Source organism: Chamaea fasciata, unplaced genomic scaffold (assembly GCF_029207755.1).
Source record: "Chamaea fasciata isolate MVZ Bird 193981 ecotype frontalis unplaced genomic scaffold, bChaFas1.0.hap1 SCAF_3, whole genome shotgun sequence".
Lineage (NCBI taxonomy): Eukaryota > Metazoa > Chordata > Aves > Passeriformes > Sylviidae > Chamaea > Chamaea fasciata.
This window is the reverse complement of record NW_027094088.1, coordinates 68,434,448-68,460,170: the sequence shown is the minus strand read 5'-3', so window position 1 is coordinate 68,460,170 and position 25,723 is coordinate 68,434,448. Positions and strand designations below refer to the sequence as shown.

At 39.9% G+C, this 25,723-nt stretch overlaps 1 protein-coding gene across 1 annotated transcript in view; it reads right to left on the bottom strand.

Annotated features, from left to right (window-relative positions):
- Positions 1-5,613: 5,613 nt before the first annotated feature.
- Positions 5,614-25,723, bottom strand: part of CDK19 (cyclin dependent kinase 19) — a 121,700-nt gene continuing 101,590 nt past the window's right edge. Inside the window, exons 7-13 of the mRNA XM_066179416.1 lie at positions 24,046-24,189; positions 23,713-23,782; positions 22,443-22,515; positions 18,517-18,614; positions 16,923-17,001; positions 12,646-12,912; positions 5,614-9,853 (exon numbers count right to left, since the gene is read on the bottom strand). Coding sequence (XP_066035513.1) covers positions 9,722-9,853; positions 12,646-12,912; positions 16,923-17,001; positions 18,517-18,614; positions 22,443-22,515; positions 23,713-23,782; positions 24,046-24,189 — 863 coding nt within the window. The 3' untranslated portion in view covers positions 5,614-9,721. The remainder of the gene's footprint in view (positions 9,854-12,645; positions 12,913-16,922; positions 17,002-18,516; positions 18,615-22,442; positions 22,516-23,712; positions 23,783-24,045; positions 24,190-25,723) is intronic.

The following is a 25,723-nucleotide window of genomic DNA, read 5'->3' as shown; positions in this document are numbered from 1 at the left end:
CCAGAGAGTTTCTGTGAAGCACCACGGCATTTGTAAAGCGTCCGTGAGAGAGGATCCCACTGCCAGAGTGCCTCTGTGCCTGAGAGGAGTGGCACACCAGCAGTGCTACCCTCTTCCAGGCCGCCCCAGGCACTGCTGGCACCTTCCCAGGACGCCCACTGCTGCAACGTGTGTGGACAGCTTGCAGAAGGTGGGGGCCCAGGCTCCTGGGGGCTGGGAAATCTTCCTTAGGTAGGCCCCGCTCCAGAGCTGTTCCATGGTGGCTCACTGCATCCAGTGCCCCTTGCATCCACCACTGCTGCTGCCAGCCGAGAGGGGACCTCTGTGCCCACCCCAGAGCCTCCCAGCAGACCAACCCAACAGCTCACATCCATCAACAGCAGCAAAGCTCCACATCAGGTCTGTGCAGGGGCTAAGAACATGCCACACACCATGTTCCCTTGCAGAAGGGTGGGTTGCAGCTGGAAGGAGGTGGGTCTGGGTCAGGTAACTGTGGTCCCAGCCAGCAGCTGCAGGGCTGGGAGCTGGTCTGGCACCCAAGGAAGTGATCCCATTACATGGTGGGGATGTCTGGCTCCGAACACCACAGGCTGCAGTACGTGGCGTAAACCTGAGCCCTGCTCCATGAATGCTCAGCGCTGTTATATTTAGGATGCATAGCTATGCTGGCTAAACAGGGTATCCTGTTTTCTCAGGGCATTTTTGGGAAACAAGTTATTCCTCATCTCTACATTTGGATATGTGCATGAGAGCAGCAAGGCATAGGAAACTTTCTTAGGTTTTTTAGTTTACAAAGCGATAGCAACTATCAATGTCAACACAGTTTTATTAATCATGCTGGCCTAAAAAACCTTAGGACATATCCCAATAATTTAAACATGCACACTCTTGGAATTCACCTGTCGGGTAAGATCCTGAAATGCCAAAGCAAAAGTGGATTTTGTTTTCATATTCACATGTAGCATATCTAGAAACCATCCTTAATCTCACAGAACAGGAGTAATTCCCACTCTCCTCCTGTGTCCACTCTGTAAGCATGCCATGTCACATGCACTGGAATTTCAGGCCACACAAGGACAAGACTGAATGCTGCTGTGGTGCTCCTTTGAGTTTATTTTCAAGGTGATGTATAGGCTATCCAGAGCCAAGGCTGGTGCAATGCCGGTGTCCCCACAGCCACACACAAAACATCCTGAAGGAGCTTGGCGGAATACAGATGGATTACCACATCCCTGATGCACGAGAAGCAGCAGCGATAATGCAGTCTTGGAATAGTACAACCACCGTGTATTAATAAAAGCATGACGCACTGCGACTGATTTATGAGCTTGGCACGTTAGGTGGGAAGACAATATTCCTGTTTCTGATAGAGCTGGCAGGTTGTTCCTTACCTCCTCCAGCACACACAATCCACTGACAAGTATTTTATAAGATTATTTAGCAAGTCTCAGTTGAGCATGTCTCCACAGACAATATATGTAAATGTTATCGAGCGAGATTGAATTCTTGGAGTTGGAAGTATACGGCCACTGTTCAAATATTATACATGTCCCAATCTCAGATGACCCAAATGCACTTTGAACACCTCTAATATTGCTCTGGATGACAAGAGAAGCTGCTTCCTTCCTGCTTTCCAGAACCAACTGTTTCCAAATCACAGCAGACTTCCAGCATTCATCTAGAAGCAGCAAGATGTAGAAGCAACTCTTGCTAAATCCCCATTGGGACATACCACCAGGGTGTGTTGGTAGATGGCCCTATTGTTTCTTAAATGAGTAGGGATTTATTTCTATGCATGTGGGATACTGCAAGCTACAAGAAAACTTTCAGATGTTTAAGAAAAGCTCCATTATTACCAGGGAAAGTATTCTGAAACCACAAACTATGCAGATTTTCATGCATTTATGGGTGGGCAAGACCAAAGTCTATAAACTTCTCGACGTGATCAAGTCAGTCTGCTTGCTATGCGCAGGGAATTTCGCAAAGGTGACTAACTCACATCAACTTTGCTTTCTGTGGTTGTGACGCTGCACTTATAAATCTCTTTCAAAAGCAAGTGTTTCCCAAGAATTGCAGTTACTACACAACGTCACGGTATGATCTGCCTCCTTGAATCTCCTCTGTTGCAGTGGAAGGATTGACACCAGCAAGGGAGAAGCCTGATCTCCTTTGGTTCCTCTTCCTTAGCAAATTAACGTTCTGAGTTCTACTGCCAAAACCAAACTAATGGAAACTGTCCTTCTTTCTTCTGTACCACTGCAAAAACAAGTCATACAATTACAAAAGTTTGAAAACTGAAAACCATAATTACACTTTCACCAATTACTCATTCCACATCATACTAGATATGGCAAGATGTTTTAGAACAATAGATGTTTTAGAACTGCACAGCCAAGCAGCAATTATGTGATCTGATAATTTACAATCATCTCATAACACTGTCTGTCAAACTGGGGGGCCACAGGAGCCTTTTGAGTAAGACTTTAAGCCTTTAATTTTGCAGTTCTCTGGCTCACCTTTCAGCCAAGGAAGTGTGTTTTCTGAAAAAGCTGATTGCTTTTCCACAGACCTGAGCTTATAGGTTAAAGTTCAGTGTCCATTTGTGTAAACTGTCTGCAAGACTCTGAATTGACAACTGTGCCCCTGACCAGGTCATGCCTGCAGTGTCGAGGTTATCTTTCCAGAGTAGGGCTGTGCCACATCGCCCACACAAGGGTAGAAAACATTCTTAACAAAGGTTAAAAAATACATACTTAAAAGTATTTAGAATTTTATTATGATCTGGAGAACTTCAGATACCTAAAGTTGATAGCATTAAAACTTTTCTACAAAATCAAAAGGCTGCATGCTTCCACTCCTCCTTTTCCCTCCACAACATCCCAGGGAATTCCTATTTGTGGATACAGGGAAGAATCTTACCAGTGTAGGCTCACATGCAGGCCATAGGAAGGATGTCTGAGCCAGACTTCACTTGGCATATTTGGTTCATAATTAAAACTTTGTCTGCTACTGACAGGTATGACAAATTCCTTTCTTCAGTGCTTCACAGATCAGGTTTTTGGTACTTGAGACACGGCGTCTTGTGGGATGGAGATGGCATAAAATGTATTCTTGTTGGCTATCACATCACATCACATCCAAGATCCAGTAGCAAATAACGTTTTTTAAAGTAATATTTAAAAAATAATTCAGATTTTCCTTTACTAATTTATTTACCATCTTTACTGACAGTGCAAGCAAAGCAGAAATCCATTCTGGGAATGCACTGGGGCAAAGGTATCTTTTCTGTAGTGATTTCAATATACCAGCTTTATTCAAACGATTTCTTACTGAACAACATCATAAGACATTTTAGCTAAGGAAATGTATTGCTGAATACTTCATTCAGCCATATGTTCTGTGCATGCAATGCACATGTAGAAGTTAAATACTCTCAGGCTGTCTGTCCTCCTCATAATGCTTCAAAGACCACACATAATGATCATAGAAATGGCATGTTACAGATCCTACAATACACATAGCAGTATGCCAATACACCAAGCTGGAAAAATTGATCCTATCCAAGGCAAGTACATTATATAAAAAATATTAGGTAGGTTGGTATTACTTTCAGACTTATAATAATAATAGTGATAATAACAACAACAACAATAATTTTTTAAACACCTACTCTGGATTAACTTGGAAATCTGTCACATAAATGTTGTGGTACTCCCTCAGCAATTTCAGCAGCTCAGCTATGACAGCACACACATCTTTCATGACCTTGTTGGTGATTTTAATCTACTTCAACAAGTGTTCTAATAAATATTTCTTGCAAATGAAAAAAATCATTGTAGTAATTATGCAATAATAATTTTCTTAATTACTATAAAACCACCAAAATAAGCCAAACCTTTTGTTTTTTCTGTGACCGTAAACAAGGACATGAAGCTCCCTGGAAAGTAAAAAGGCAGAACCTATCTGTTAAAAAACCATTACAGGTACACCATCATTAACCTTTGCTGGACATTGGAACAATGCTTGCTCATGTTCTGTGATTAGCCAGATGAAATTGGTATTTGGCACTAACATGATGCTTCTTGTGGTAAAATAGCACATGAAAAGTGACAACACTACTACTGTGTAAAGTCCAGCAGTAAAACACCATGATATTACCGTGATTATTATTCACATTCCAGAGTGCTGCAAGCCCATCATGAAGCTACTGTATCAGAACAAAATGACTGTTCTTGTCACAGGGAGCTGGCGAAGGGCATGCAGGGAGGTGATAGATGGGTGCAGGCAGACTGGAAGGCAAAATGAACACTGGAACAGTTTTCATTAACACGACAGATATAACTCCTTGCACACCAGCAGCGTAAAATACTAAACTTCTGTATACATCAAAGCCAAGGGGTTTTAATGAGGGATGCAGAAGACACCTGGGAGGGAATTTTCCAGAAATTTATGCAACAGCTCTTCAGGAACAATGGGCAACTGGAAACAGAGCCTAAAAATCCTTCTTTAGAACTCTAAAAATGTAGGGCACAGAGGCTGACCTGGTAGGACGATCAGACCAAGAGATAACTTAGATAACGTCTTGATTTCAGTAAGATGGATGGCGTAACAGCAGGCTTTGGCAGTCACGAGCAAGTGAAGAGAGAAGCTTTACAACTAATGCAACAGAGATGGCAGAGCCAGGGCAATAACACAAAGCAAGACGCAACAAGTCAAAGCAAAAGACTAATAAACAACCCACTCTGCAACTTTCTCAGTGGCTGTGAAATCAAAGTTGCTTAGCTGTCAAGGACAAAAAAGGGACACCATAATTCAGATCAGCATGATCAGGCTGGATTAGACTGTAAACTGCATGACCAGGTAGGAAAAACAGGGAGAGATACGCTGTAGAAGAATGGAGATTGAGACAGCTGGCATAGGAGGTTTTAGAAACATCCAAGCCAAAGCTGTTTACTAAGCACAATCCTATCATCAAAAGGACAACAAAAGCAGAAACCACGAGGGTTACATAGTTGGGAATATTCAGTTACATTGAGGCTGAAGGAACAGCTCTGTCTTGAGGTGTCAGAGACCCAGACTAAGCTTTTTGTCAAAAGGCCACTCCTATTCCCACCCTTGTGTAAAAGGTACATTAAAAAAACAAAGGCGATGGGCAGTGCAAGTAAATCCTAACTGTTCTTCCCCATGCAACTGTTATGGAGAAGACAAGAGGGATTTTTGGAAGAAGTTATCCATCCATCCATCCATCCATCCATCCCTGCATCCAAGAAGATGCATCTACAGGACTGTCATGCAAGCAATAACGAATCTCAGCAAGTGCCATCTGTGTGGCACACCAGCATGTTTACAAGCAGAGAGCAAAGCCTAAGAGAACACTCCATTGATCCTGCTTTCCATAAGGCTTCATTCTATTTTGATAGACACATAGCCATGAATATCCTCGTGGGCATTTTAAAAGCTGTAATTTCAACTCTGAGGTTTTGCAAGCTTTGTTTTGTGTGGTGTACGGTATCATAAACATCCTGAATATAATTACAACTGCAATTTTGTGGGCTGTATTTTCCCTACTGGTAGCCCAAAGTTGATGTTTGCAAAAACTTTTCTGCACGCTCATTTGATTTGAACTTTTTATTATTATTACAAATGTATATTATTTTATTAAAAAAATTCACACTGAAGCAAAGTCAATTCCATTTCATTACAACCAAGAATATAAAATAAATGCAATGAACTCATAGCTTAGTTTTAACAGTCATTTAAAGAGTGACATCAGGACAACTTAAAAGCAGTAAACTCTCAACTCCAGAATGAGAAACAAGTATTTTGCTTTGTGGTTTTGGTAGCCCGTTGGCACGGGCTCTGCTGAATGCGGCCACCACAGATCTGGAGCGGCAAAGTTTTGTGGCAGCACCAGGCGCATACACAATAATTTCTAATGGAAACTACAAAAATGAAAGATGCGTGCATGAACTCATAAGGAAAAAAAATAACTGAGTAGAGACAGGCACACTTCCACAAATAGTAAACATGGGAATATACAACTAGGACAACTTGAAAAGTTACTACCTTACATATATAAAAAGTTCTTTAAATTGCTGTTAAAAAGGACATGTTCTGTCCAGATTTTGTGTAATACTTTTTAGTGTCTACACAAGACAAATTTTTAAAAAAATTAAATAGCATTAATTTACTACTAAATATTTAGGAGATAACAGTGCATTAAGGACTTTTTTTCATATAGTAATACACATCGCTCCTGTCTGGCGACATTTTTAGAAGATTACGTATGGCCTTATGTACAATACATTTATTTAATCCTAAAACAATTCTTTGCTTAATGGTGTTAAAGTACCATTCCTGAAGATTACGAAGGGGAACTAAGCTTATTATGTTTATATAAAATATCATACATATTTGAACACTTCTAGCTTCCCGCCACCCCTCCCGCTACGAATGCGCTTCCCTTCCCCTTCCCAGATACAGTGTCACAGATACAGTGCAGGAGTCGCAGCTTTCCCTATATTTTTCCTTCATTGTGCAGTTTGTGCTACATAAACTTCACCAACCCAGACCAGGCTGCTTATCCCACTATGTCCCCACGTTTGTTTCCTCTGAGCCATGACACGAAAAGCTGTGCTCAGCAGCCTGCTCTCCCACCAGGATGGAGATGACAGCTCTGTGCCTCTCGCTACAGGTGTGAAACACTTTGGTGATGGGCAGAGACAGAGCTGAGTAATAAAGAAACTGCACAGGCAAAAAAACCCCAGAAAAATGACATGGTCCTGGTTTCCCACGACAAACTGCGCAATTCACTTCTGAAAGAGGAGAGTTTTTACCTCATGGGATAACCCTTAGGCAGCAAGGCTTCTTTCCATTATGACTGCCATCCACCCTGGCAGCATGCATCAAGCTCCCAAGAAAAGGCGTATTATTTCACCCCAGGAAAAAACTACAAGAGTGTGCAGAGCCTACATTTTGCAGCCAGTGCTGTTGCTTTTATTTGCTCTCTTCCCGGTTGTGAATTTGAAGGAACAGAGGAAGTCAGCTTGGCTTCATCTGTGCACATAAAAGCTAGAGAGAGGAGTGGCATGTGGTCATCTATCAACCCAACCAAGGCAAGAAACGCAAGTGCAACTTGGAGAGGTTGTGGCAGTCACTCTAGAAGCTGGAAGTTAACTCAATTAAAGCACCTTACACTGCTGTGAAGTTTCACACTCTACATACAGATTAATCGACACCATGATTTTGCCTTATTGGCACAAGAGCCCACCTTAATCAACCAATGGTTCCCTGCCACCTCCTGATCTTGTATGAATTTTGATGATCAGCTGCAGGTCCGAGCAGGGAAAAGACATGTTACATAACTGTAGTAGAAAAGACAAAATAATTTTGAGAGAACAGAAGGAGGAAAAGAACAGGAGGGGACAAAAATCACTCTGCCATAAGTTAATTTCCAGAAATGTGACATTCAATTCACAGAAGTATGAAAGAAGTGTTATTTAATGACATTGGCCAAATACCCATGCGATCAAAAGTACCTCATCCTAACATCAGTAAGGGGGGAGACAGAAGGAAATGTCACCCCAGAGTCACTGAAATAAAGGAACAATTAAAACCTGTTCTTTCAAACAGAGTACTACAGTATGCATAAAATGTAGCATTTCAAGGGTTATACATTGAAAGTAGCCTTTGGGAGATTATTTTTCCCCAGAAGTTTTTTTTTTTTTTCCTTTCAATTGCTTCATTTAGTTTTTCACCACCTTCTTATCCATTTGATGACAAAAGCAGGTTTTAGCTGCTTTTCCACAGCAGCTGGGTGTTGTCAAAATCACATGATGGTAGGGATGGCCAAAGCAAGCCACCTGCTCACAAAAAGTAGGAAAACAGCATGAGTTTGAGGAGGAAGGGGGCATTAAAGATGACTGGGAAATGAAATCCAGTAGAACCATATATGTGACTAGCTGTGATGAAAAGCGTTCTCCTCAGAGCAAACAGATCTACTCATCTGGCTACATCTGATCACAACTTCAATGTGAAAGTGTATTTCACCATATGTGTGGGCACAGGGCAGAAGAGAACAAACAATCTGCAGTATAAAAGCTTGTTACCACTGACCATTTACACCTGAACTCCTCTCACTTCACCTCTTCTCCGGACACCAGCTGTAGAAGCTCACTGATGTTACACTGACAGTAGTTTTCTAAATGCATTCCTCTAGGTTTTCTGCCACAGGAATCAGCCTTTTTTTTGAAGGCTGAAGCAAAAACGAAGCTGTCCCAAATTACATGTTGTGTCTCTCCGAATAACTGTGGTTCCAGAAGTTGGACAATAATCCTCTGATTATGCTTCTGAACTCTTGCTTAATTACTGGGGATTTTCTGCCAACCACCCATCCACTTACAGTCCCTTAGGCACAATCAAAACATGTTTGCTCTAGGGAAAAAGAAACATTTCAGTGCAATCAAGCGCATCTGGTGTAACTAATCTGGTTAATCACAGCAATGTGAGGGACACAGAATATGCATTATAAACAAGGAACAATTTTCAACATGCTTTTCAAACTGCACAATAATTTCTCTTAATTGTAAATTCTAACATAAAATGATTAAATGCATTTGTTTTTGCAAGTCTTAGTATTTCTGTCACCTTTAAATTTTGAGAACTGACTCAGGAATGTGAAAGAAAGCTAAATTTATAGAACTCTCACACACATTAATAAGCTACTTAGCGGAAAAACAGAAAAAGCCCGTCATCCACATTCCTACTGAGACTTGAGGGCAGTAAATTCATTTTCCTGACTATTTTGGTGTCCAGCCTGGGAAGACATTCCATTCTTCTGTTCCAACAGATCCTCAAAGCATCTCCTTTTTATGTGACTGTCCTGGTTTCATTTAAAGTAACGCTTAATTTAAAACTAGTCAGAGCATGATCACTGTGATTTCAAGAATTCAATGTGAATGAGTTAAGAAATATCAGCAATCTTCTGTTTGGCGTTCAGTCCAGTAGCATGAAGCATATCTGTTGCTGCAGAGACTTGGGTGGGTTTTTTTTCTTTTTTCATTTTTCTTTTTTCATTTTATCAATTTTTAAAATTTTTTATTTTTAATACTTTGCCTGAAAACTAGACTAATAAAAACAGAATAGTAAAATACTCTGGAACAGTAAAATTTTGCTGTTCTTGACATCCATGAGCAAAACAGTAATATCCTGTGAAAATAACATAGTGCTTTAAAAAGGTGCAATATACCTGTATAGCTAAACTGGTTTGCCTAGTATAAAACTAACTATATACAAGCTTGAAAGCCTGGGAGTTCAAGATTTTAAAACTTTAAAATCCCATCAAAGAGATTGAAAAGACAGATTTATGGCAATCACTACAGCATAAGGAAGGTGCACCAGGAATCCTTCAAAATTCCAAAGGTTAAAGAAGTTAAGTGCTGGGTTCAGATCAGAAGGGTTCATTAGAGTAACCACAATGGAGCACATGCAAGGGCAGGGAAGAAGGAAAACTTCACAAGAATCTCCTTTATGGCAATAAAGGGATGGGGATGGGGCAGGAGTGGGGAAAGTCTTCAGTGAGTGAAGTTTTCCTTTTGTCATCATGAATTTTAATTCTGCATCATAGTTTGTATTTTTGGTCTTCTCATCGTTATGAACTTCATATTGCTGGAGTCTTCTGGCTTCTAGTCCATTCCTTTCTGAGTGCAGCCTGTCAGGCTCCTCAGTACCTGTGAGACTGATGAGATTGGTGATACTGAGAGCTCTGCTGAGATGACGTGGAATAGCCCATTGTACTCTGGGACTGAGAAGATCCCTGAATGTTGCTTTGGTAACTCAGGCGCGAGCTGGAGTGCTGCAGGAAAAAAGAGAGGAATCAAAGGAATGAAACACAGCCTGTCAGGATCATGCAGCTCAGGAGATTTTTAACCTCTCTGGTGCTCATTAAAACATGATTGCTGGGGAAGCTGACTAAACAGTGCTACTGTTTAGGGTCCCATAAAACAAATCATCGTTCTGATCTGCAATCAGCTTTAACACAGCACACAAAATACACAAGAACCCTTGGAGACATCTAGAAGTACAGCAGGTACACACCCATTTTCTGAAAAAAAAAAAATACACAGGAGACAAGAGAGCAGACTCCTGTTGAAAATTCATCTGTTTCTTAAACTTACATCTATTGTTGCCATTAATGCTAAGGCTACAAACACCCTTCTCAAGCAAGGCAGTACTAAATGTTATAAAGGTCCATTTTTTTCTTTTCTGAGAATAAGACAACCATGACTTATGAGCTACACAATTTACCGAAATGAAAAGTTGTCCTTTAAGATAAAATAATATAATTTTAAGTGAGTCCTTCAACCTGCTACTGCAAACAAAGACAACTGGTTAGAGATGGGCATGTGTATGTACATAAGCTAACATGAATTTTCCTGAAGGTTTTTTTTCCCCTCCACAGTTTGGGGCAGTCAGCTCAGTGGACTCCAACCTCAGCAAGACAAAATCGTGGACCTTGCAACCTCTGGCCTGCTGAATTTGCCCTTTCATTATCATAACCATTCCCCATCCAGAATTAATCATGAGCTGCCCAACAATGCAAGTTGCAAAATCACTTGGCATGAGAAGTACTGCTCAATGGACAGGAGACTGTCCAGAAAGGTAAACCCCACCACAACCCACATGATTAGTCTGGTTGTGTAACACAGTGTCTGAAACCCGACATTTTTCTCAAAATATGGGAAAGATTTTCAACTTCTAATGGAAAAGAAAAAGAATTGTGATAAATTCTATGACTTTATAGGACCTCTTTCTGGATGAAAAGCATCAGCTCACCATGCTAAGCAAAATACCCCAGGTCACATAAGGAAGGTTCAGTAAAATTCAACAAAGAGTTTGCACTGTCATTTGTGGAAGCAATACATATTGAGGCTGGTAAATGACAATAAAAACATCAACAGAGACTTCAGACCACAAGCTAAATGAAACTCAGAGCAAAGAGAATCTTCTATCTACTTCTGAGTAAGATAAAATGGAGTAAAATTAATGCCCTAAGACTACAAGAATGCATTAACTTGTCCATGCTTATTTTTGTTCCACATATGAGAATTCACTTTTAACAAAGTCAGACTTGGACAAATTGCAGACATTCCTGTCTGAAACAGAAGATAGTCAGCTAGAAGTTAAAGGCAGATAGCCAAACGCAAGTGTAAAAATGGATAATCAGACCATACAATTTAGTGAATGACATAAAAGAAACCTATAGAACATAATTTTGATGCCTGTGCTGTTAAAGTTTAGAAGGAAAGCATCATAGAGGAAAAAAAAAAAGATAAAAAAGAATATTTAGACTGCTAGCAACTTGTAAGGGGGAAGTTTGCCAACAGTTCAGAGAACTGAATAAGAATTCTATAATGGATACCACCAAATGCAGCACACCAGTCCTCAAAGTATAGACCAGATCAGACCAGCCATAAATACTGTAACAGTCAGACAGATGTACTGATCTGTCCAGGCCTCAAGCCTGCCTGAAACTTTTCAAAAAAGAAACCTAGTTGTCTTTCTCCTTAAATTGCCCTCAATGCCTTCATGACCATTTGTAACTAAGAGTCAAACAAAAATGGGAGAAATATGTCTGGCACTGAGTAATCAATTGTCTGTGGAGAAGGTCTGGAGGGCTAAGTCAAGACAACTCTAGAGCTGGTGCCTTAAAACCTTCTTATTTTAACTTTAAAGCAGCCTGAAAAGGTCCCATTCTCCAAGGTGGGATCCTCTTGGAGGCTAGGAGCAGACAGAATCCCTAGCATAATTTAAAATTTACCCTTAATATGTACCTTACCCGTTTGGTTTTTTTAAAATTCTTTCAACTAATTACTGCTCCAGCAAGTATAAACTCAGAAGTACTTAAGATCCTGGTAAGTTCAAGGCTTTCTATATTTAATGTAAGTCACTTTTTCGGTGGAGAATATAATTCTAGTAAACAAGGACAAGCATGCAAATTCAAAAATTATTCAATGATAGTGCTTTTCCTTACGAATGCTACCATACTGGAAAACATGAAATCTGCTCTACTTTGGCCACAGAAACAATGCATGTCTTTGTGCCCTACTCTGGCGTCAATCAAACGGATAAACCAAATCATAATTCCTGTGCTTACATGCGTTTTTTTTCCCTTTAACATTAGAAGTAGACTTAGAAAGATACCAGAATAAACTGCAGAACCACTTCATGCATGTGACAACAGAAGGAAATGAGAGAGCCTGGTTCTGACTTTGCTTCTCCTTCTCAGGATTGTCTCACATTTGCGCCTCACATGGGATTTAATATTGCCAAGACTCAAGTATACCGAACTTGATGCAATGTAGCATTTACATCCACTGGCTTCAGCAAGATTACTCTAAAATATAAAGTCAAGCAAATATTTAAGTGCCTTCCTGGAGTGGACTAGTCCTCAACACTTTACAGGGTGCAGTACCTACAACTCAAACCGGTATTCTATCGAAAACTATTAATCACAGAACAAAACCTCAGCATGCCTCAGGTTACATCAAAAATTCATTAAAACGTGATCTGTTCTCGCAGCTGGGAAGGGGGGGAAATGACACTTTGGCCCTATAGTATCAAAAGCAGCAAAATTTCCAGAGGTACCTGATAATCTGAAGGCATGACAGGCCCGCCTGAGTTAGCGCCTGAAGGCCCTATGCGTGGTTTCTTGTTGGGAGGCACCTGGTTGAGGCTGGAGTCCTGGCTGTGCTGGAGCCCCGCGCCCGCGCCGCCTCCTCCCGCGCCGGCGCCCGCCGCCGTCCCGTTGGTCTGGCTGCTGTTCTGCTGCTGCGCCTGCGGCGGCGGCGGCGCGGCCTGCGCCTGCTGCTGAGGTGCTGTTTGCTGCTGATGCTGATTCTGCTGCTGCTGATTCTGAGGGAGGAAGAGACACGACACGGTCGCTTGCTCTGAGCTAAGTTTGGGAGCTCCCCGGAGCTGCCAACGCCGGTGTCATCGAGGGCGAGGCAGGCCCGCCTGCCCGATGGGAAAATACAGCAAGGCTCAGTGCTGGGAGAAGTTCACCCTCACAGGGGTTCGCCCCCTGCACACCTCGTGGGCTGTCCCGCTTGTGCACGTTTTGCTTTTTTCATGCAACAAGCTGGACTGAAACTGGAAAGACAGTCTAGTGCCTCCTACAGCTACCCAGGTGCTCAGAGAGGATAAAAGGAACTCTTTATAAAGCAGTAATCACTTAATTAAGTAAATCAAAGCACCCAAAATTTCACTAGTGCTCAGTGGCAGACATGGGGAGCCACAGTAAATTGTTCTAAGTGCTTCAACGGCCTTGTTAACACAGAATCAAAACCACTTTTCACAAACCTTCACTTTTCACCTGAAGAAGGCTGACAGCATTACTGCCAGAAAGGCAAACAAATTGAGACCAAAGGAATTACATCACGTCTTCCTGGTTGCGAGGAAATTCTGTGGCAAAACCAGAAACGGGTTTCATTGCTCCGTTTTGGTTTCCTGTGTTTTTAAGCACCTCGCAAAGAGTGCTGTACTGGGATTAGAGCCCAACATGGTGCCCAATGTGTAGGGTCACAAAATCTTATTGAAATAGCAGAAAAGTAAAAACAGACCAGAGATGTTGAAGACAAAAGAGGAGGAAACAGCTGAAAGAAGAATCTGGCAAGGGAAGGAGAAGACTAGCAAAGCAAGAGAAGCCAGCTAATTAGGATGACACTGGTTCCTAACAGGAAAATAAACAGAGAAAAGTGTCACAGAAGGGAAAAAAAGGTTAAGAAGAAGAATACAAGAACTCTTCTTGAGAGCTCTTCTGGCTTCAGAGGGCTACAGACTAAAAGGAGTATTTGAGGAAGTGGAGGGAAGGTCAGAAAATGAACAGAGTGCAACTCTGTCCTCCATGGTTAGAGTTCTGGGAAAGACAACACATTCATCTGCTTTCGAACACCAGGCATGGCTCCTCCATCCCAGCACTAAACCACCAAAGAAAATAGCAAAGAAATGCACTTTTGTTCCAAATGTAAGATATGTCACTTGCTCATCATGGAAAAAACCTTCAACTGATATGGATTGAATTAAAAAGCCTTACTATCTTTTCCCTAATATACTGTAGGGAACATTCCAGTATAGGTCTGGTGTTTTGGGGGCTTTTTTTGGTTGTGTTTTTTTGTTTGTTTGTTTGTTTTTGTTTTTGTTTTTTTGTCTTTGTCTTTGTTTTTTTCCCCTAGAATATCTGCTTATATCATGACTAAAGCTTTAGTATGGCAACCTTTTAATTAAATCCTTACTTTATTAGTTTCTCCGAAATCATGACAACCGGTTGCCACTAGCAGAAAATTCTTGATGCCCCTATTCACCAAGAGATTTTAGTCACCTTAGATAAATGACATAAAAGATCTGCATCTATGCCATTCATCACAATGGTCTCCCAAGATATATTCCAACAAAATTTGCAGTGATGTATTCATTTAAGACTACAAAGAAGACTTGCATCTTCAAGGACTAAACAGGTGGCTTGCAACTCCATTTCATATTTAGCAAAAACCATAATGTATCCTCCTGCGTGTAGTCTTCAATTGGGAGATTTGAACTTCAATAATTTAAAAAGTTAATCAAACTAACTTGTAAAAAAAACTATTAAGAAGGAATTTATTTTTCAAAATGGTTTGACCTTCACTTACATAAACAAAACACCAATAACTAAGGAACTATTTGTCTTAGAATTCTGAAATTTGTGTTTTCATAGGAATGTTTGGATGCAAGTAAGGTGGTTACTATTGTGTGAGCTGAAAAACTTCAAATTTTAATGTGTAAACAAATATCGAAGGGACTCTCACAATTAAAGGCAAGAGCTTGTTGTAGGTCCCAGGTTTTGTGCTTCAGATTTTAGCACAAAATTTAGTTGACTAGCCTGAGTTTGTTCTTGTGTGGAACCACTACTGCTACTGCCTGGCTAGAGACGGAGACAACCTCTGTCAGCCTCCAGTTGGGGCCTGGCTGCAGCACCTTACTGCACAAAAATGGCTTTTGCCAGCAAAAACCTTGTCCTTAGGTCAATCTGGTTCGTGGCAGTTCCTAAATGATTGAACTCATCAAAGGTCTACACTTAACAACCCATTGCCATATGTCACCTCTCAGGCACGAATTACCGAAATGAAATTTCAGTCCTACCTAGAAACAAACCTAGAAGAAACTTGTAACAGAATTTAAATAAGAAAAAAAAATATTTTCACTTTGTTTTACAAACCCTCATTTCAGTCTTGCTAACTAACAATTAACCATTTTGAAGAATGGATGCTTATGCTAAATATTATTTAATTCAGATGCAAGTTCCAAATAAACGGAAACAACTTCTCTAGGTTTCCAAATGATTATACAGGTATTTACGGTTTTAAAAACAAACCAGTAAGAAACCAGTCTAAAAAACCCAAAAACCTTTCGTTTACAGTAACATCATAAAGCAACAAAACATGGCACAGATTCAACTTTCAGAATGGCCTTTACCTCCACATTTTCTACACGGTGGGAACACAATCAGTGAATTACGTGACTTGTATTACCCAAATGGTCTAAGAAAAAGTTTAATTTGGAGTGTGCATAAATACTTGACTGCCCTCAACAATCTCAAAGACCATTTATATATTGGCTGTTTTAAATATAAACATGCAATTATCATCATCCCTGCAACATTCCCAGGGAAAAGACAGATATTTACTTTCAAGTACACTGACTTAAATGTTAAAAAGCCAGAGTGAATTTAATTCTTAAAGTTTCTTCTCGTATTTTGAAGCTGTGAGAGTTGAAGCAAAACCAGTAACTAAATTACAATGGAATCAGTATCATGAATTTAATTTTATTTTTGCTCAGGGGTCTGTTTTCTCCTTTGGAAAAAACTATCTGGACACAAAAATCATGGATACTACCACTTGTTCTTGGTAAAGAAGGATCTGCAATATCAAATTTGCTCCCTAAAACAGAGTTTTAAACTCAGCTAGTTTGTCATGGTAGGCAGAAAATTGAAAACAGAAGATTCATGTAGTCAAATGCTTTCTCTGAAAGACAACAGCCCTTCTCACACAGTGCTCAGATAACTACAGTTCAAGACTGTTCTCTTCACATTTTGTTAGCTATACATCACTGTTGGTGCCTCACTGTACCCTGTTCAGTGAAAATAACACACTGTTTCCTACACTGTAGCACCATTGTCTGGCCTTCACAGCGCTACGGGACAATCGCTGTGGTCACACAGCACAGCTGAGCTACACGCACCAAGCAGATCAGATTATGTTGCAAACGCACCAAAATTTATTATGCACACAAACAAGTTCTCACTCATGTCTATGGGGCTACGGAAAAGAGAATATTCATAGCAGATTGTTACTACCAGAACAGTTCAGAATCCTTATTACTCCTTTGTCTGAGGGCCCTGAAAACATGATCAGGAAACTGTGTGCAGATGGATGAAATGTTCTGATGTAGTGCCAGAAGCAGGCTGCCACTATTTATTTGAGACCCCGACAGCCATCTACATTCAAATGGCTGGATGGATGCCAGTCATACAATGAAAATGCCATTCTTTTCATGTGCTCACAATGTATTTTCATCATGCAATGCTGGAGAAGGTAGCAAGGTCTTCTTGCAACGACAGCAGCTGAGAGCAGGCTACTGCTGACAGAACAGCCCATTCAGCTCATTCCCCACAGGTCAGGGCAAACCGTGCTGGTGATGTCACCTGAGACACCCCAAGGCATCTGATACTTTTCAACTGTCTGAGAAACAGTTTTAAGAGAGCTTTGCCTTGGAAACACATTTTTGGTTAACTCTTCATGTTTCATTAGTTTTCATTTAGCACCATGATGCTTTCTTATTGCATACTCAAAAGTAAAATAAACCCAAACCAAACAAGGAGTTTATTATACCTTATCCCCTTTCTCTTCAGGTTCATCTTCATTGAGGAATTCTCTTTTTGGATATGGAATCTGACAGCCAGCAAACACACTGAAACACAGTAAACAGTAAACACTCCACAGATCCATACACATGGCATACATTTACTTAACGCTATGTTAAAAACAAGTGCAAATAACAACTTCATTTCTTTTATTTGACAAATCCTGTTTCCACAAGTGAGTGGCATTGTGAGCACCCAAGATAGGTGCTGATTATAATGTCAGATCTCTTTGCTGTTGGCACAAGGCTGTCATTTAGAAATCATGGCATGGTTGAACACGCCCAAATGCCAGAACGACCACTTGTTGATCCAGATGGTAAAATGAACAAACACAGTGTCAGAGGTTCCACAACACCCAGTTGGAACATGCATGGCTCATTGAATAAAGGGATTGATCCAAAGAGTATTAGTGTCTTATGAGCCTGCCTTGGCTTACAACAGGCTTCAATATATTTGCCAATCAAAACTGCAGAGTTATTTTCACTAAGCTTCTCAGGTCTTGTTTAGGAAAAAAAAAGATCACTTTTAAATTCATCTGACCAATGGAATTTGGAACATTCCTTAATGTTTATGGCAGAGACCTTATCATAATGTTATCCTGTAATCCATGGGGAGCTACAGTTCTCCACAGGATAGCATCAGATAAACACTAAATTACTGGTAGATCTTGACCAGTATCAATTTCTTAGATTTCTGTGCCAACATTCAGAATACAGTCAACATGACGTGGTTTTTAGAGGGGTGTGAACAGTTCTTAATCTTGTTGCTATGTAGTGTTTGATTTTTTCCAACAGAAAAAGAAATTTTAAAAACCCAACTAGTCTCAGCTAGACTCCTTTTGCATTCCAGTGACTGTTCCCTCCTTTTGGTGTTGCCTGCTAGTTGAGGAAACAGTGAAAGCAAAGGTTGAAGTCTACCTGCATGACATTCATACAGATCATAATGCTATGCACCATCATGCTTCTGAAAACTGGGAAGAGAAACTGACAAAGTCTGCCAGCTGGAATTGAATATGTCATTTGAACTTTTCATTACAAAATATACAGAGATATCAATTCTGTACTCTCAAGTCTTCTGAACAAGGGATTTGTGCGATTTTAGGCAGCCATTTATCTCTTCACTTTTCTCATACTGTTACCCTGTGAAAGAGGGCATGAGAATGGGCTGTAGGTCAGAGAACTGTCCCACTCCTAGGGAGAGGCACAATCAGCCAGGCAATGGAGAACAGGACTCTGTGAGGCTGCGTAAGGCAGAACAGAAGAGGGCAGAGATTGATTCTGTAAATGCTGCAGTAAAGTTGTCACTCTGGCTTTGGTAGTATGGTCAGAATTACAGCACTGCTGTGTGGTACCAGGTTACTTTTCATGACCACTCAGTTCTGGCACCAGTAGATAGGGACACTTGTGTACTACACCTGTAGTTTCTACTGAGCATGGCTGAGCTGCTACTTCTTGTGGACACAGGTAGGTATCTGTGAATTTTTCAGCTGCCGTGTCATTTCAGGGACTAGCATATAGCAGAAAGAAGTCATCCCAGATGTGCACAGAAGAGGGAATACATACTCTGATGTAGGCAGAGGATCCTCTTGAAAGTAGGGGTCCTGCAAAGCCTGCTCTGAGGTAATTCTCTTTGTAGGGTCCATAGTAAGAAGCTTCTGAAGCTGCAAAGCATAACAATAAAAATAGCAAAAAGCTTATCAAACTATCATTTTTCAAACTATGACTTGTATGTCTTGGATTGTGGATTGCTAAATTATTTCTGGCTTGTCCAGACAAGCCTAAGTTAGCATTGCTTGTTCAGTGAAGTTCCCAAGAACTACAATGCACATCCATCAAAGTACTGTGGTTGTGAAGTACTTCTCATGTAACAAACAGTTAAGTGTATCAGGCAGTATTAATTGCTCAGGCTGAACCACTTCACTAAAGCAATGCTAAATTCAGCTATTACAGGTTCATAAAACATCATTTCCAAATAATACATTTTTGTTGTGGTACATGTAGAGCTTTTATACTGTTCTGCACTGCTGAGACATAAGGAAAAAAGGGTCAGAATGGACTGAAAACGACCAGGATTCTCCATATCACTTTAGGGACGCAAACAATAAATCTTCATTTCTTGCACTGGCAACATTCCAGAATCAGAGCACTCTGCTACTCATGCAGCCCCCAAACCCACTCTAATTGGTACTGAAATGAGAAGAAGCAGACCCTTCCTAGTGACCTTGCTTCCTTACTAGGAGGAAAACAAGCACAAATTTATTAGCTAGAATGCTTTTGACTGCAGCAGGCTCTAAAAGAGGATTACAATATATTAGTAATATAAAACAGGAATTAGAGGCATATCACACCATTTAAATAGTTACTCATTTATCACATTCTGATAAACTTACAGTAGGAAATTTGGGTGCTCAAATTACATTATACAGTATCCTGTTCTCACACAATACTCTCTTAATTCAAGCCAGTAGTGAAAATAAATGTCTTTCTGTAAAGGACACCTCAGCTCAAACTCTCTTTCAGGTCTCCAACAAAAGCTGCCTGAATACTCAACAAAAGAATGTGATTTTGGCATGGGTATTTGGGGCTTTTTATTCCAATAAATTAATAACCTGAATAATTCTATATTCTATATATCTGCTACAGCAAACAGCCTCAGTAAAAGCACTCACCCTCCTCAAGAAAGGAAATACAAGGAATCATCTTTGTAAATAGTTGTAGTTAACCCCACTTGACAGATAAGGTCTCAGAACTCTCTGTACTTTTGCCATTTCCTTCCCAGCTCTTATTCACATACTTTATGAGCCACAGAACTCAACATACTCACAGCAAAACAGAGCCATTTGAACTGTCTCTCCACCCATCAGTTCATTTGCAACTAGCTCCTAAATGGATTTCTGCTGCTTGCCTAGAGATACAACTCAAGATATTCCTGCACTGTATACACCTGGAGGTTTGAATGGGTACTTACTGTATTTTTGTGTGGTGAGATAACTCTTAACCCTACATTTTCTGTGCATCTTAACAAACTGAACTTCTAATGATATGCTGGCTCTTTACATAGTGACCTCACACAATACAATATAGACAATAGTTTGGTACTCAGTATCTTTACTTCAAATCACCTTTCCCTACATGAAATTGTTTTGTCAGCTAGAGAAGCTTCTGACACTATTACAGGTTATGGAAATTTCCCAGTTCCTCCACAGTGACTTGCAGGGACAAAAATGTATATTCTGTACAAGGCCACTCCTGATCCTTGGTAGCAAATGTCATTGTTGAGAGAAGAGAACAGGGCATCAGCCTCTGCCCCCTGGACTTCTGCCTCAGACCTGGCTGCTGCAGCCCTACCCAAGTGAAAGCTCCTCCAGTTTTCTGCCATATAACATGGTCATCATAAACTTTCTCCAAACATGACCTGTATTCTTTGTCACTCATAGGTAAGGCTAATGCATTGCAGCAGAAGACCTAAAGATGTCTTGGCCCTGTTAATGATCTGGTCATTCCCTTAGCATTCCTGCTTCACTCCCAAGGATACAATCAGCTAGCCCATTCCAAGTAATACCACACACAATATCACTCCCAGCAAGATAACCTGCCTATCAATGATGCTACTGTTAACCAACTTCTTTGAGAAATTCTGATTATCTGTAGCTTCTGGGGAAATGAATAAAAAACATGTCTGGAGACAATTTGTTTTCAGGGCAGCAGCTGCTAAGACAACATAGGAAACCAATGATACTAGATTTCATCAAAATCTTATACTTCCCAGCAGGTCTCAAGCTCCCAGGCTCCACTGGCCTGACATGACAGCTATGAATACTATGCTTGTAACTTTTCCAGGACAGCAAGAACAGATGCCTCTTCCTGAATGGAAAACATTCTGCCCTTCATGTAGACATTACCATTTAATGTCAATCAGCAGAATGGCAAAATATCATTCTCTTTGTCAAGAGTCACTTGCTATCCTGCACTGATCTACTTGATGCCATCTGTTCCCCAAGCACTACACTTCCTATACTCATTAGCACTGTCTCAATCAATGACTGCTACAAAGCAAATGTCTTCAGAGGTCACCCTGCAAGACAGAGGTCATCTCATCAAAATAACCACCTTGGATATGAACAAGGAGTTTTAGGGAGTCTGCTTCACAATACATGCACCTCCAAGGATCAGCAATTAGATAGCAGGAAGGTAGTCCATACTCCTGGGCATTCTTATTCAGAGCTTTGGGAGACTGACCTATTTGAGATCAGCCTCTGTCTCTAGCTGATCATTAAACCACCCTTATTCAATCCTTGAACTGTGAGAAAAAGCTAAAAAACTACCTTACTTAGAGAACTAAGTCTTCCTCATGGTGCTCAGAAAGAAGGGCAGAGTATGGTTGATTTTGTTGTTCTTCAGAGATCTGGTTAATATTTCCCCCAGGAAAAGCAGCCAGCCCACCCAAGATGACTCTCAACTCGGTGTTCAGCCTTAGAGAATTAGCAATACAAGCTGACAGCAAGCAGGTTTTCCGGTGGATTCTACTTTTAGTAGGAAAACATGGAAGTTCATGTGCTAACTAATGATTTCTCTTACAACTGTTGTCTTTTCAGTTAGACTTGCTCTCCAGATGATTCCAATGTGTGCCAAGTAAGTTGAGTTTAAGAAATTTTCATTCATTTTCCTTCAAGTCTCACTCTTCTTACAGAAATTCTTCCCTTCCACCCACTTGAACCAACCGATTCTGTTTCCACAGCTATTTGTGTCATCATCCAGCAGCAACTAATGAGTCAAAGAGCAAATCTTTGCCAGGACAGAGAGATGACTGCTACGCTGAATTTGTAACAGAAAACTGAAAGTCAAGCTGCACTAAGAGCCTCATTACAGAGCTCCCTGTACACAGCGTTAGCAAAGTCACTTTGAAGCTCATTCCTAAATTTAGACAGCACTAAGTCATCACACAGACATCCAAAAATGATGCTGTATTAGACAGAGCAACCCTGTGTTGGCCTAAAATGGATGACTCAACTAGGCAACCAGCAAATACATGTTTAGGGATTTTGTTTGGAATCATCCCCAGAACAGTGGTGGACTACTGTCAGAGGGAAGAAAAAGAAAACCAAATTACACCAGGAAATTATTTTCTCCTTTCCTCTTCCCTTTCTTCACAAAACTCGTTAGCTCTTAGGGACTCTTTAGGTCTCTGAAGCCACACAGAATCAAGACACATATTATAGTCACACTCTTATTTGCACAGCAGACCTAAAGGTAAGGCTGCGTGTACAAGTGTCTTGCAGATCTTAATTAGAGAAGACTCCCAGATCTTCAGTACCAGAAGTTTAAGCAATTTTTGTATGAAGAAAACACATTTCAAAAATGGCCAGTTAGTGATAAATAGTTTTCTTTAACATTGTTCGTTAGAATGGGATAGGAAAACAGACACAGATATTACCCTTAGAAATGCAATTTCATTCCTGTCATCACAGCAATTTTCAAGTTGCACCTACCAAAAGAAAAACTTTGCTGTCAGGCTTGACTTTGTGTTTCTCCATGTATTTTATGAGGCTACTATTGGCATATCTGAAAAATACAGTTAAAGAAAGACATGTCTGAAATAACAGTGCATTAAAAACATGAAACTCTATCAAGTGACCACAGAAACATCTCCCAACCCTCAGTAAGTAAACTGTAAGAAGAACTGCTATTGGAAGACATGTCAGATATTTATCTAGCAGTTGCACACATAAAGTGTGCTTTTTACCAACAGGACTGCTATCAACTGTGTAAAGATTATCTCCACAAAACATGCAACTTTTATAGTATATGGATAAGCCATTGATAAGGATAGTGACAGAGAGAGACACAACTTGAAGTTTATACTCTATCTTTCTAAAGCAACTCTGCCACAGAAAGCGTTCAGCAGTTGATCACAGTTCAACATTTAAGCTATTGTTTCTGATTAGAACTTGGCAGAGCAATTAGATTACCATTCTGTCTCCCCAACCTCCAGAAAACCGTAGTCCTTACAGCTCCCAAGCTCAAAATTGCCCTAAATACCTATGATCTCTGCCTTGCCTTTAATTTACACCTCCAGAGGTTATCTATACCCATTTTCAAAAGCAAGAAGCTTCATGCACAGACAAGCTTCATATCTTGTGTAAAGCCAGTGTAATGAATCCATGTTAGAGCTGGAAACAGAAACCAAAACTCCCAAATGCATGTCCTCTGCCTCACTTTAAACAGTCCATGTGACTCCTTACCAGCTCTAATCTATTATCAGCACTTGAATAATTTAGCCAAAGCACCAGGGAACAGTAAAAGTGGAAAATTCTCAGATCCCAGACAGGCTTTGAATCACAACCCATTGAACATGTTACTTTCAATAGAAATTTCTGTCCAATACATTGCTGCCTCCACATATCCACTTGTCAAAAATACCAGTGCTTCCCTATTCTTCCTCACACAAAATGAACAACATTATCTTGAATATGTAATAGAAATGGGTAAAGGAAGCTCATTTGTCTGTGCCTGCCATAGACTAAATTACAATTATAACAACCCCTTCTAGAGAAATAAGAAGGCCACTCAGTTGATGTTCTTAACAAGCAGCTGAGGAAGAGAACACTATTCATGTAAACTAGGTAATTCAAACAGGACAGCTGCCACAGTGTTAGAACCCATATACTTCAAAACCCCCTCCCCAAAAAGCTAGAGCAGAGGAGTTGATTTCTGCCTCCACCACACTCAATGAACTGTTGTTACATTATCATTACTTACGTTGTTCTTCTAAAATCTTTCTGAAGAGTTGGATATTCTGGCATCTTCCTTATGTCTTCCCAGTCTTTATCTTCAGTAGTGTGGGAAAAAAAAAAAAAGGCATTTACAATTCTGAAGCTGTAGGTTAAGTAATACTCAGGAAGAAATAACTACAGGAGTTGTTTGACTTCCTGTTTGTTGGCCAGTGCAATTGTTCTTTAATTGTCAGCATTTCCAAATCCATCAAACTGACAGTTTCTTCGTATCTATACACACAACTAGTAATTTCCTTTAGAAGAAAAACCAACAAACAACTCACTAGTGTTGTCTGCTGCTTTAATGAAAATAAATTACCTGCAGGGAATCCCATTACACTGAAAATACGGTCTAGCTGATCGTGATGAAAAGGATTACTTGTTTTGATGTCCTCCTGGCGACAGTGAAATATTGGCTCTGAAGTCAATAGTTCAGCAAATATGCAGCCGATTGCCCAAATATCTACAAAAGAAGGGGGATAATTAATGAAAATTTACTGTACTCAGTTGCTGTGTTTTTTGTTTCTGCACCATTTCTCAACATGTATAACCACAGTAAGACAAAATGCTTCACATTTAAAAACAATGCATTAATATAATACATTAAAAAGGGTAAAATCTGGAGACGTTTTCTTTAAACAAAATTAGACTCTTGAAAGCCAGTTTGTACAGTGGCAGTTCAGCACTTAACATATTCACAGTTATGTCAGAAAGCTACACAATATTTGCTTATAACATAGCCTAAAGGGCATTCAGTTGACCAAAGATTATCCCTCACAAAGACACATTGAAATAATACTTCTACCACATATTTCAGAACAATTCCAAACGGATAATGGATAACCAAATAAATACTAAGGAGAAGACTAATGGCTCATATGTTTAACCAAATGGTGCAAGCTAGCTAAAATGAGGAAAAAAAGAGCCTAATTTTAATTAAGTGTAGAAGAGTGACTATCAAAGTTTGAAAAAATTAAAATCCTACTTGACAACTCACTTCCACAGCAACAATACTTTAACTGTCTCATCTACATCTCATTTACATAAAGAAAACAACATCATGATATTTGACAGTTGGACTTGATGATCTTCTCTACCTTAATGATTCTATATACTGAAAGAAAAAAAAAAAAACTTCTATTTCATAAACTCTAATATGCTTTTTAAATTAAATATATCGTGGACCAAAACATTAATTTACAAGAGAATAGTTTTTCAGATTACATGTAGTTACTAGTTACTAGCTCATTACCATCCATCTTAGTTCTAGTTACTGCTCATTACCATCCATCTCAGTGTTCTGTGTGACCCAAATGGTTTACTATGCATCTTAAAATGAAAGTGTGAATTTGCCAGTGAGAAGCAGCTTGTTACCAGCTCAAAAACCCCCCCCCAAAACCCCAAACAACAACAACAACATCAAAAAGGTTTTAGGGATTTGCTACACTGATAAGTATGTGTCAAGGATACTGGGATGCAATTTTGAAAAAGGTGTTGAGATCAGATTAATAATAAGCTTAGTCTGCAGAATACAAGAGTGTGGAGACTTGTGTAGAAATTGAAGTTAAATTAGATGACCCTAGGAAGCCTTTTTAAATTTTTTTTCCAATATAACAGAATGAATACAAAAAGCAATTTAACTTTAATGTATAACTCTAACAGGTACAAAATTCTTTAATCAGAGTTTAGTTTATTGGATTCAGACTAAAGAAAACACCAAGAAAAGTCTTTTGGTTGTTGCAATTAATTTGAGACTCCAAACCCCACTTGCTGTCAATGGTGGTGTTTGGCCCATGCTGCTTATGAGACACAGGGTGTCCTTAAGAAAAAGTACTGCTCTCTTTATGTAGAAAACAGACAAACAAGCCATCACACTCTATTTGCCAAAACTGGTCAGTTCCATTTCCATCATGTTACAGGTGTGGAGCTTGAGGTGTCCCAATATATAACCCTTTCTTCAAACCTCCCTTACAGGAAAATCTGATAACATTTCATTC